The 12,877-nt window shown below is 32.6% G+C and overlaps 1 protein-coding gene across 2 annotated transcripts in view; it reads left to right on the top strand.

Annotated features, from left to right (window-relative positions):
* The window catches only part of SPOCK3 (SPARC (osteonectin), cwcv and kazal like domains proteoglycan 3), a 189,621-nt gene that overhangs the window by 63,954 nt on the left and 112,790 nt on the right, over window positions 1-12,877 (top strand). Inside the window, exons 3-4 of one of the 2 annotated variants that reach the window (XM_035323984.1) lie at window positions 4,616-4,624; window positions 4,724-4,769. In XM_035323984.1, coding sequence (XP_035179875.1) covers window positions 4,616-4,624; window positions 4,724-4,769 — 55 coding nt within the window. The remainder of the gene's footprint in view (window positions 1-4,615; window positions 4,625-4,723; window positions 4,770-12,877) is intronic. The other variant, XM_035323985.1, reaches the window with a different exon arrangement.

Genomic DNA, 12,877 nt, shown 5'->3' with positions numbered 1-12,877 from the left:
GCATATGAAGCAACACCATCATGCTGAGACTGTTAGACTTCTCTTTGAAACGCTCGTTTTTATATCACATAGCAATATCCCACATATAGAAACTGCACTGTAGAAGTAAAGTTACACTTGGAAAAAATACAGTTACAAATTCAGACAATGGGCTTCAATTTAAGTGGATTCTCAGATAAATGAGCTTTGATTTTAAAATACAGACTTCCATGCGTAGACGATACTAGAAATAGGAATGTGGATATGAAGCAAGGCTGGGTTTTCTTTATCTATTTTTGTATGTCCATCTCAGTCTGAAAATATTTGCTAAGAAAATGCCTTGATTGTTTTAGGTTATCTGCTGTTTTCATAGATAACGTTTATCATAGATAACATATCATAATATTCTTTAGCAGTGTGGATTTCTGTTGGATAATAATTTGAGTGGTCAGCAATATGTGGCAGCACCTTAAGAAAATGTTGCAGAAGAGAAAACAAAGTGATGTAACACAACAAAAAAAATTAATAGATATATATTTTTTCCAGTGAGTTCTTATTTTTCTATAGTGAAATATGTATTTCTTAAAAATAATACATAAACTGCTTTTTAATAAGGAAAGAAGAACAGAAAAGTCCAAAAAGAAGCAACAAAAGTATTTTAGGCAAGATTTTTTTTATTGTTGCTGTTTTTTTCCTTCTTCTGGTTAAAATGTTCTGGTATGCTGCTTTTGGTCATTCTGAATTCTTAAGTCTGTCAGATTTTCAGAATATATATATACATATATATATATAGTAGCATGAACTTTAATTCTTAGAAATGCTATATCATTATGACCCTGACTGAGCATAATGCTTAAACATGCATAACGTTTAGACATGGATATTATCTCCATTGAAATTCATCATATATGGCTCTTAGAAATGCTATGTATGTGCTGTAGACAGAGACTTCCAAAAATTACTCGAGTTTCACATAGTTTCAAAAAAGATGAGTAAGAATGAATTTTCTATTTAAAATCCCTGGGTACCTTTACATAGGTAACGTTGAAAAAGCAGTATGGTTACTGTGACAAAATAATGACTTTATTCCATATACCTACATGACTTGCCCTTTAACATGCCCAGGACAAAGGTAAGAAGGCCCCTGAAGAAAAACATAAGTTACAGTCTCTTTCCTGAGACATTGCCTTTTGCATTGGTAGATCGAGGGATACTTTGGCTAGAGATCCTGTAACACAACTCAGTCTTCGCTGTCAACTGTGTATTTGTTCATTCTTTTTAAAATCTTATATTAAAATAATGAAAGATGAGGCTTTACAAATTTGTTATCCTCTTGATGATACCCTGAAGAGGATATTGAATGTTTCAATAATCAACATCATATTTACTAAACTTTAGGGAAGGTCTGAATATAACAGGAAGCCTTTTTTTTTTTTTTTTTTTTTTTTTTTTTTTACAGCTGATACATTAAATAGCTTTAGGAGTATTTCCAAAAGTGTCAAACTGTGATTTATTGAACGGATTTCCTTACTTCAGAAGGAGACTTAATTAACTATTTTTAGTAATTTATAGAGGCACATAAAATTTTTGTTTAAAATATCCAGTAATGGATTTTCCTTAAATAACAGGTGATTTGAAAGTTTAACTGCTTGGGAAGATTGGTATAGATCTATGATTTTTGTAGTGTATTGAAATAAGTTTGGGATGACTTTTAATTCAGTATATTAAAAAAAAAAAAAAAAAAAACTTTTTTTCAAATAGTAAGTCATTTGTAATGGCTTGATTTTTCTCTATTAATTACAGAGCAAAGTGCTTAAATGACATGCTTCATTCACTTGCAAATTAAAAAGTGGCTGGATATTCATTATGAATTGGATTTGTCAAATTTTCTTTATTGCTTTTTATACTCGGTATTACGTTGCTGATGAAGATTCTGTAGCAGGGAACAAGTCAATAAAATAAACAAAAAGACTAGGAAAAGATTCAGAGAAGAATAACAAGAAACACATAGAGTACCTTTGTAAATGGAAACCAGTCAGCTAGGACTTTAAGTTCTAGAAATCTCTGTGAGATATATTTGGGATCTTTGAAGTTGCATGAAGGTATAGAAAAGGTGAACAAGAACTGATTTATTGTCTTTTTCTGATATAAAATGAGGGTTACTTAAATGATCTGAGTGTATTCCAGGATCGAAACAAGACGACAAAGGGAGTTTTCACGCAATGTCCATTTAAGTTGTTGAACACCTTGCCACAGGCTGCTCTAAATTCTGAAGGCTTGTTTAGGCTCAAGGTGAAATTGGACAAGCTCATGGAAAAGCAGAGAGGAGAACTATTAAATACACAGGAACCACATCTTGTTTAGGAAGTAATTTAGCTGCAAATGGTTTGAGGCCAACTTGGGAAAGCGTAATAATGTATACAAGTCCAAATTCTGCATTCTTCCCTAGGCATGATGCAGGATGCTTTGCCTTGAAGGGCTCTTAGACCAGTTGTCCCGAGTGAAACCTCTTTTCTTACAGACTTAGTATTTAGTTATTCTTAGTTATTCTAATTTTTAAGCATTTTAATGACAAACAATATCTGAATAAGTTCATCCCGGGTGAACATTACTGCTTTACTAAAAAATCAAAGACAGTCTAGCACTTTTTGAATAAATCTTCTAATAGCAGTCTTCAGTCTAGAGAAAACTTAAAAAGAAAAAATGATGTACATCATGTATTTTACTGTTCTAATATCACTTACATCAGGGCTTTTTTATTTCTTATTATTTCTTATTTATCTCTATTTCTTTATTCCTATTATAACAATCATGAGTATAATAATTATTTTAATATTCTTAATTTCTTTACTTTATTATTCCCAAATTCAGCTGAATTGCATGTAGCATAAAAATTAAAAGAAAACGTTCTATTCATAGATCTTGATATATTTCAGAAATGAGCAGTTGGTAGAACTTAAAGAGGATACTATATATGGCCATTTTGAGAACAGTGTAAGTTACACAAAACTAAAGATAAAGTAAAATTTATGACCACTTGCTTTGGAAAAAACACAAAAGAAAACTAACAGAAAATTGAGGATTTTCTGTTTACACTCTGCTACCCTACATAAAGTGGATTAAGTGTGTGATGCCTACTTGTAAATCGTAACATCACAAAATACATATTTTTAAATTAAATTAAAAAATATATATTTAAACGCTAGCCTGTTAAGGTATTTACATGTCATGCTTTTTCAGCAACTAAAAGGTTTAGAAATCTGGTATGTGATTCATGGAGCAGTATGGTACTAAATCCATCACAAACCTATTCAGACCACCACTGTAGGAGTAACATCTCCATATTTACTATAATATAAATATAATTGGAAAACACTGCCATAATTGACATTTCTACTCATGTCTTGCATCATTTTAAACCCATTTGATGTGCCATCTGGATTTATTTATTTTCAAAAATAGTAATTAAAAAGGCAAATATTGTTAATCTGTGCAGCATCAGAGTAAAGGAAAGAATGAGTATGGTACTTAAGTGTGATTATATCCTTTACTTTCAGATTCTTATTTCTTTCCTTCTCTTTCAAAGAAGGAATCCCCATTAAAAAAAAAAAAAAAAACACCTTTTACTGATAAAATATCATCAGTGAAAGACAGCTTAGGATGCAACCACTTTTTTCCCCCCTTTTTGAGGTAAAAATATTGAACCGTTAAAACCCAAAGAGCATTTTGTTCCTGTAAATATCTGCTTGATGTTTGATTATTCTTTTAGTTGTTATTATGTGGCTTTGACAACTGTATGAGGCTCAAATTTTTCCAATAGTTCAATTATTTTATAAATTGAGGTTTTCCTTTGCTCTTCTTGGTGATATTTTAGCAAGTGAGTTAGAATTGCTGGATATGATAAAACACCCAGTTAGTGAACCAAATTTATTCATAAATTAAAATGATGAGTACAGTTTCTTCAATGCTTTGTTCTAGAGAACTATTACTTAAATGAAGAGATGCTTTTGTTCTCTTCAGTCATCTTTCTGTTTCATCTATTATCTGAGGTTAACTATTAATTTGAAATTAATTTATTTACATCTTAGCTATGAATTTGTCATTTATTACCAATTTTTTAAAAACATTTAAAGCAGTTTATTTAAGTCTTTCCTTCTTGTAGCCTAACGCAGCTGATGACCTAGTTAGGAGGATATTTTATTTTTAGGAAGATGATTTTTAGAAAATTGCCATTAAAATTTTTATTTAGCTCAAATTTTACTGATACAATTGGAAACCGCACAACAATTTTCTAAAATTCATTTGCTGTTCTTTAAAATTTTGTTATTTTATTGATTGTGACTTTGTAGCTTTGGGTTTGAAAAATTATTAAGGGAAAATTTAATAAAAATGTCAATACCTTAGAATTTAAAGTACAAGAAAACTACCATTTCAAAATCAGCATTAGAAATGTTGCCTCTATAAGTACTTTGAGAAATACCATTTTTATTTTAAATGCTAGTAATATTGAGTAACGTTTTTACTTGATGTATGCAAATAACCTCTGAATTACACTTTTATTCTCTATGTGTTATTTGTCCCATTATGATGACTGTAATCTTTTTCTCATTTGTTTTTTACTGCTTGCCTTTTCTAGGAAGTAGAGGTTGGTATACATCTTCTGTCTTTCGTGATCCTGTCAATTTTGCATGAATACCTTGATTTCTTACGTTTTACTAAATGTAGGTTGTTTCTCCCTCTCCAGGATGATTATTTTCGTACATGGAGTCCGGGTAAACCATTTGATCAAGGTAAGATTCTGCTACTAGTTATTTGTATGGTTTAAGATTTCAATATTTGTAAATGTGTTCCTGTTTTAGAGTAATCACAGAACTCTCTGAATTTGTGTTATCAAGGCAAAACTTTCTGAGGCAAAATAACGTGGACAGTGCTACAGCACAACTTCAACCTTAGAGATATGAGCAAATGCAGGCAATTTTGACATTAAATATCACCTCCTCAGGCATTAGAAGTTAATATTTACTGTCAAAGTAATCTAATTCCTGCATATTGTTTCAAAGTATGTGATTAATGAAACTAACGAGAATCATAATTTCTGAATTGCTACAAGGAGACACGTCAGAGACTTGGTCCTCTTTTCTGGAAATATCAATGGCAAAAATAAAGACAGTGAAGAAACAGTGTAGCAGCTTGTACACAAGAGACTGAGATAAAAGTATGTTGCAAAAATAATGTTTACATAATTTAAACAATTTTTGCCATAAAGGATACTTTGGGAGAGATGTATGAAGAATTGTATTTTATGACAAGAGATGGAACTAAGAGACCAAGAAGACGATGTAAACAACTGAAAAATTTGGAAGGCTTTGTAGCATGAGAAGACAACACATAGTTTGGAGAGTAGTTGTGATATATAATAGCAAATACTGCAAAGAAACTGCACAGTAGCATTCTGTGGTTCTCTATTTCATCCATGTTTAATCAAATTCTAGTATAAAGGATTGTTACATTGCCCACTAACTAACTATCGTAGTAAGGAGCTGAGGCTCAAAGTTCAGTTTGCACAGAATAGGCTATGAAAGAAAACTGAACTTGTGTGCAAATAATGGGAAAATGTCATTACTAGACTGAGACTTTCCTTGCCAGGTTTTAATTGGAATGGCAGTATTCTTCTGTAGAGATTGTCTTAGCTAATGCCAGTATGATGTAGGAAAATAAACCCCAGAAAATATACTGTTTGACTGTGTAATCTTTTATTGTGATTGAATATTGTTCTGAATCTTTTACTGAAGATTCCACCATTGAGCTGTTAGAATCGTGCTAGAATAGCTTGAAGGTTGGCATACCATCGTGGAAAGTTTTATTTTTAATAAATACTAATAAAGTGAAAATAAATTATTTGCTAGTAGATTTCAAATTGTTTCTTTCATGGTAAATTGCTACCACACCTCTTAGAGATGGAATTTCCACCATGTTCTATGTTGCTTGAATTCAGGATTACTATATGAATTGGTGGCAATTTGTAAATGTTAGTTTATATCCATGGCAGGCCAAATGTTTTTGAACCTGCATTTCACAAACCATATCTCTCTTCTTATTCTATACTAATACATTAGGAAAGAGTACTTGACTTTGATCCTCTGACTTCTCAATGAAAAAGATTTCTTTCTCTTAGTGAAGGACCTCTTTTCATTAAAGGACCCTCATCTCAGAAGTAGTCTTACCACTTCAGTACAAGATGCCTTTAGTTTATGCCTTTTCTTCTTTGACTTTTGATAGAGGGGCATGGTGTGCAAGTATGTGTTCGGTATGAGAATAGGAATAGGTTATAATTTGATTAATGACTTAACTGGTGGCAAAATCTTTCATCAGAAGACATTGTGTTGAATGTACTGGGGGTTCTGCTCATTATTCATTTTGTTATCACATAATTGTAGTGTTCTGCTTGTTTTTTTTTTTTTTTTTTTTAAACTGTTTTTTGGTTTTGCAAAAGATATTTTATAAGAGGATTTTTCTACCAGATCTAAATTTGTAAATACTCAGGATCATTATGTTCCTCTGAGCTCTCTGGGGATCCTGATGCTAATGCTTGTAGAATACTTCTCTGAATTTACAAACAAGGCAATGAAGAAAACATGTTACGGTTATTTTTCATACCTTGTTACCAAAAATGCATTGTGTATTGGGTAGTTAATATTTTAAAAGAATGCCTACAAAGTTCACATTTCTATTTTTATATGTTTGTTAACTGAAAATTAACACTGAAGAGTGAATTGCATCTGCTGAGTTGTTCTTTTATCGACGTCTTACTGTGTTAATTTCAGCTGAAGGGGTTATTTTTTAAAAATGAAAGGGACACCAAAATTTTGTTTGTTATATAAGCAAGTTTGTCTTAACTTGTCAAACTGTCATATAAAGATCATCAGGTGTTTACCTGCCAGTATACTGCTGTTCAGTTTTAATCATGTAATAGTTCCACTACAGCCTTTGTCATTGAATTAATCTCAGCTGGAAACACCTAGTCTGAATTTAGTAATTATACTGAATTGAGCTGTATGTCAAAAGATTTACAGTTTCTCAATAATTAAGTGTTTTCTAAACTCTGATTGTCATGTAGATACTCTTTATTAAGAAGAGGTATGCCCGCTGTTATTTTGTTGTTGTTTTGAAAGTAAGTAAATAACATTACTGAGTACATTTGGGAGAAGTACTTTTGGTTATAATGGGAAATGACTTCTTGAAACTTTGAAAAAATATTAAAATAAAATACAACTGTACAAGTCCTATGTACTTGTTTTTACTTCAAGATCATTGTCTTCAGATGGAAAAAGTGATTGTGTGATATTTTGTGGAAGGAACCATTCATACTTATAAAGTGAGGTGGCCTTAGGAGTTAGTTCCTTAGGATTGAATGCAGTGAGGAGTGAATATACTGTTCATGGATCTCTAAAGAAATCAGGTCCCTTAGGATTCCCAATGTTTGACAATAAAAGAGAGAACAGTGACAATCTCGGCACAATTTTATCCTAGTATTATTTAATGAAATAGGAGGAAGTGAGTGTTGGTAGACTACAAATGAAAACATAAGTCTTAGATTTACATTCTGACTGCAAGGCAAGCTCTTTGTGTAGAGAATCTTCACGAGGGCTTCCCCCTTGATCTTCTGTTACTGTGCAGCAGTTCAGTTTTGTGCAGCAGCTACTCTCTCTCAAGTGAAAGTATTCCATAAAAGGCTGTTTTTCCAAGTGAACAGATTATGAAGCTCCAAAGTGAAGGACAAGTTTTTAAAATGTAGAGGTAAACTTGCAGTAAGAAGCTAAAATTGGTCACTAAAAGACAATGCTTGAACTCTAAACTGGAGCAGTAACAACTTCCTAAGTCTGTTGTGTTACTGTTTGTAATAGCATTGATGGAGATGCAGGTAGTCTGTTAACATGTACTGGGCAGCCAAGTTGTTTGAGGACAGAAATACATAATTTTCTAAAGTTCTTTGTTTTTTCTTTCTTTCCATCTTTCCATTGTATTTGTTGTATCAGTATTTGGCTTTACAGAAACTTACCTATAAATCTGTGAAAGTATGGAATAAGCAAGAAATCTTTTTTGAAATTAAAGTTCTGAATGCCAGTTCTGCTCAGTTGTGTTTTTTTTTTTTTTTTGTTTTGTTTTTCTATGAAAACAGTAGGTTATAGGAATTATTTGTGCTTTTACAGAAATACTTCTTTGTCGGTTTAAGTTATAGCAACTTTACACAATTAAAATATAAATGTTTGGAAATTTTAAAATCTATACATGACCAAATACGAATACCATAAAACTGCACAAACCCCAGGCTGCCTATACATAATATGGGTGGTGGTGTAATATTTAGCTATGTGTCTGGGTTTTCAAATTGTCAGCTGTCATTTAAGAAGACACTTGATTTCTGCTCCCTGCCCTTGTCTTTTAGTCTGTGGTGTGGGTAGTTGGTACTCATGTACTTCCTTGTCAGTATCATCAGTGGTCATATCTATGGGTTCTCATTATATTTATTCATGTATTATGTTGTATGCCCATTTTCATACTAAAATAAACAATATACTTGGACTCTGTACAAATTATATTTAGCCAATGCCCATGTTAATTTACAAGTAGTATTTTTAAGGAAACAGGCTTTCCATATACGTGTATCTTTGTGATCTGTACGTAGTTATTACTTTCCTAAGATTTCTGTGACTATTTCTAAGGTTTCTAAACCTTTTCTAAGATTTTCATGGATTTCCTATGTATGGGTAATATGTCTTTACTTTTTTCCCCCCAGAAAATACATCCTTAATTTGAACCCAAATCTCAATGCTAGTATGTTATAATATTTTTGAGGGTGTGGTTCAAAGAATCAATACAGTTCTGTAAATGGTAATAAATGAGTGTCCTAATAATGTCTGAATTCACTCTTCTATAGTTTGGTATGTTTTGAAATGTATTCTTTATGTTAATATGACTAAGATGTCAAAATTGCTCAGGAAGACAGATCTGTGTAGTTCTATGGGTGTTAATAGGAGTGATTATATGGAAGTATCCAAGCATTCCAGGAAGGTAGCCCTTGCTTTGAAAATGTATAGTGCTGCAAAATCTATGTTACTGCAAAAGATGGAAAAATATACTGTTACCCCCATTTCAATCCAGCAGTAATATTCCTTAAAACATAATTTGTTTGAAGAGTACTTGAACCCACTGAACTTTCTTTCATTATAGACATATACAGGTAGACAGAGGTATTTAAATTAATGTTTTTACTGTGTATCATATATATTTAATACGGTTTTACTTATATCAATATTTAAGTTGATAGAGACAATAATATGGAACAGGTATTATTTGTGGAATAAATCTGAAATTCTTTTAGTAGCTGCTAAAAGGTGGGCTTTGTCATTTCAGTGGTTTTAGAAACAAACAATTATCATATTTTGTGTTTTTTGGACTATTCAAAGTTCATTTTAATAGCTTTAATATGTTTTATTAAAATAATAAAAAGCAAAAATTATTAGCATATTTCCTTCATATACTGCCTTTATATCAGATAAAAATATACAAGGTACATTTAGTACATTTTATTTTTAAATGGCAAATAGAAGTAGAGCTTGGAGGATGTAGCTATTGAATAAAGTTGCATACACAAAGACACTGGTGTAATTTTTTTTAGTGCGGAGGATGTTTTCCTTTGCTCAACAGTAATACCTTGGAGGAACAGTGGAGAATTTTCAAGTAATGGAAAAAATATGAAATGACGTTTCCATGGAGGATGAACACCCTGAAGGTGTAGTTGGTTTGTAGATATATTTATAACATTTCTTGTAGACTATTCCACTGAGTTATTTTTGGCTTATATCAGGTTATATTAAATATCTGTTTACAGGAGAAATATTGTAGGTACCATCTTTAAAGCAGTAGGGTTTTTAAGCAGTTTCAAATACATTTTAGTTGTGTCTTTGCCTTTTAGCTATTTATGTTTCATCTACCTAGTTCTGTAACAATTTGGGTAACCAAGGATATGCAAATACATTCATTCACATCTCTGATTTGTGAGTACATTTCTGTATGATGAACTGAAAATGTTTAGAATCATGTTCAATAAAATCATTTGATTTCACTCATTTGTAAGCCCTAGTAAATCATAAGGGAGTTTAATGAAGATCCATTAGTTGAAGACTGAAAACAATCACAGATTTAGATTTAAACTTTGCTACATTTTGGACAAAAACTAGAAATTGAGTGCATGTAGCAAAGCTATCGATATTTTAAAACTAGAGGTATATATTAATCTCTTTCAAGAGAAATTGCACTTCTTCACAATTAAAATGTCATAGCACTTTAAGTGCTATTTCTTTATATTCTTTAGTCTTATATTCTTATATTCTTTATATTCTTTAGTCTTAATAGTGAATAAGCGTGAAATATTTTTAACAGCTTCTATTTTTTTTTTTTTTTTGAAATTCATAACGTCCTCCTAAAAAGACACCATTCCTTTATTTGAGCTAACATTTTAATCTGGTGAACAGTCTCCAATTTCAGGTATTAGGTATGTTTGGGAATTCTGTTCATCTGGAAAACACACAGAATTCTGTTATAAATTCTTGCTGCTCTTTATTACTTTCAGCTAGCCTTTGACTGAAAAGATCTTATGCAGATGTGTGGAGAACACTTTTAGTCGTGGTTTTTCTTCGTTATGTAATGCTGTGCTTCAGTAGTTCTTTAGTTCTCTTTTATAAATTTCTCTACTGTGATAACACTGCCAAAGCAGCTTCTCCTATATGGTTCACAGTCTGAGATCTTAACTCAGGTTCACTGGATAACGTTTTTCTAGTTGTGGATCTCAGATTATTTCAGTATTTATTTCCAAAGAATCACTGAATGGATTCTAAATTCTGATACCTGTTTTAAGAAAGGCTATAATGAAGGATTTTTAGTAAGGTTGAACCCAACTCGTGAGATGATCTTGCCTTCGGTAGCAATGCCAGTTTAACTCTTCATTCCTGCTCCCTTAACAGCCCATCTTATGTTCTGATGCAAGGTCTGTAGTGCCATCAACTCTTGAATAATCGTAAAAGAAGTTAAAAAGTGTTTTATTTATTTATTTATTTAATATTATAATCTAGCTAGATCATACATTCAGGTAACCATTCAGATCCACAAAATAGTTAAGTCAACAAAGTGGAAATGTGACAGGGCTTCAGTGACTGAGTAGAAGCAGAGACCTTAAACTGGCAGTATGCTGAGCAAAAAGGGTATCTGGAATTGTTTCCTCACATTTCAGAAACCTGATAAACTTTTAGTCCTTCAAAACTCTTCTGAGAAAGACTCATCTTTAAAATCCTTCCACTCCTGTCACTAGGCTGTGATGTCCATTTAAGAGTCTTGAAGACACAGATGCCATTGTTTCCTGAGGACTATGTGCCTGAAAATGTTTTCGCATGTACTAGGACTTCTCATTTTTTACAGGCTCACTTAATGGTCTAGTGAATTTATGTTTGTAACAGGGATTTAATAAGAAAGCATGTAAAATGGCTAACAGAGTTATTAAGAATACAAAATCTGAAATTATTGTTCAGTGGTGAGGGAAAAAGAAAGCCTAGAAAATGACATTTGAAAAAAGAAAATGGTTACATATGTTTTTCTTGAATGTAAGTAGAATAATTATACTTCTTAAAGCACATTTTAAATGTTAAAATTTGCCTTTTTTACCCATTTTTATTTAGCCACCTCATCAAAAAAATATATATGTTTTCTTACTTAAGTTCTATTCTTGCTTCTTGTGCGTTTCTGCAGTGTTGTCTCTGGTTGAAATATCCGTAACTCTTTACTGATTTTCAATTTACAATGTGGTAAATAACATACATCCAAAGACAAAGTAAGTTACGTACTCTAAGAAACTGGCATGCAAAAGTCCTTTTAGTAACCCCTACATTTTTCTTGCATTTTGCTGAACAAGGTTGTGAGAGAAGTGTAAGATTTCAGGATTGCTTCTGAAGATCTTGAGAACTAATTGGAATCATGCTGTTATTTATCATCTGTGCGACTGTGAGAACCCAGCTTGACTTCTCTTCTAAAAATCTGCATGGGAAGAAGTAAATAAAAACAATTTTATTAAGTGGACTTTGAGTGGATTTGATTTGAGAATCAGCGGGATGGACTAATGGACAGATCCAGAAATTATCAAATAACTGAGTTGGAAGGGACCTACAAAAAAAATCTGGTGCAACTACCTGACCACTTCAGGGCTATCCAAAAGTTAAAGCATGTTATTGAGGATGTTTTCCAAATGCCTCTTCAACACTGACAGGCATGGGGCATCAACCACCGCTCTAGGAAGCATGTTCCAGTGCTTGACCACTCTCACAGTGAAGAAATTTTTTTTTTGATCTCCAGTCTGAACTTCCTCTGGTGCAGTTTTGTGTCCTTCCTGTGTGTCCTGTTTTCATTTACCAGGAAAGGAGACTGACACCTCCATCTCCCCTTCTGCTCCTCGGGAAATTTTAGAGAGCAGAGGGGTTGCCTCTGAGCCTTCTTTTCACCAAACTAGACAACCTAAGTGTCCTCAGCCTGTCCTCACAGGACATATCCTCCAGCCCTTTCACCAGCTTTGCTGCCCTCCTCTGGATGCCTTTCAAGTACCTTAACATCCTTTTTATATTGTAGAGACCAGAATTACACTAGCACTAAATGTAGTGGGAAAATCTCCTCTTTTGAATGGCTGGCTGTGGTGTTTTTAATGAATCCCAAAATGTGGTTTGCCCTCTTGGCAGCCAGGGTGCACTGCTGGCTCACATGTAGAGCCTGCTGTTGACTAGCACCCCTGGATCCCTTTCTGCAGAGCTGCTCTCTTGTCTCCCAGTGTTTATCATTATTTGCCATTACTCCATCC

The sequence above is a fragment of the Oxyura jamaicensis genome, chromosome 4 (genome assembly GCF_011077185.1).
Source record: "Oxyura jamaicensis isolate SHBP4307 breed ruddy duck chromosome 4, BPBGC_Ojam_1.0, whole genome shotgun sequence".
Taxonomy (NCBI): domain Eukaryota; kingdom Metazoa; phylum Chordata; class Aves; order Anseriformes; family Anatidae; genus Oxyura; species Oxyura jamaicensis.
Note: the sequence above shows the minus strand (reverse complement) of the source record. Positions and strands in the feature narration are given on the sequence as shown.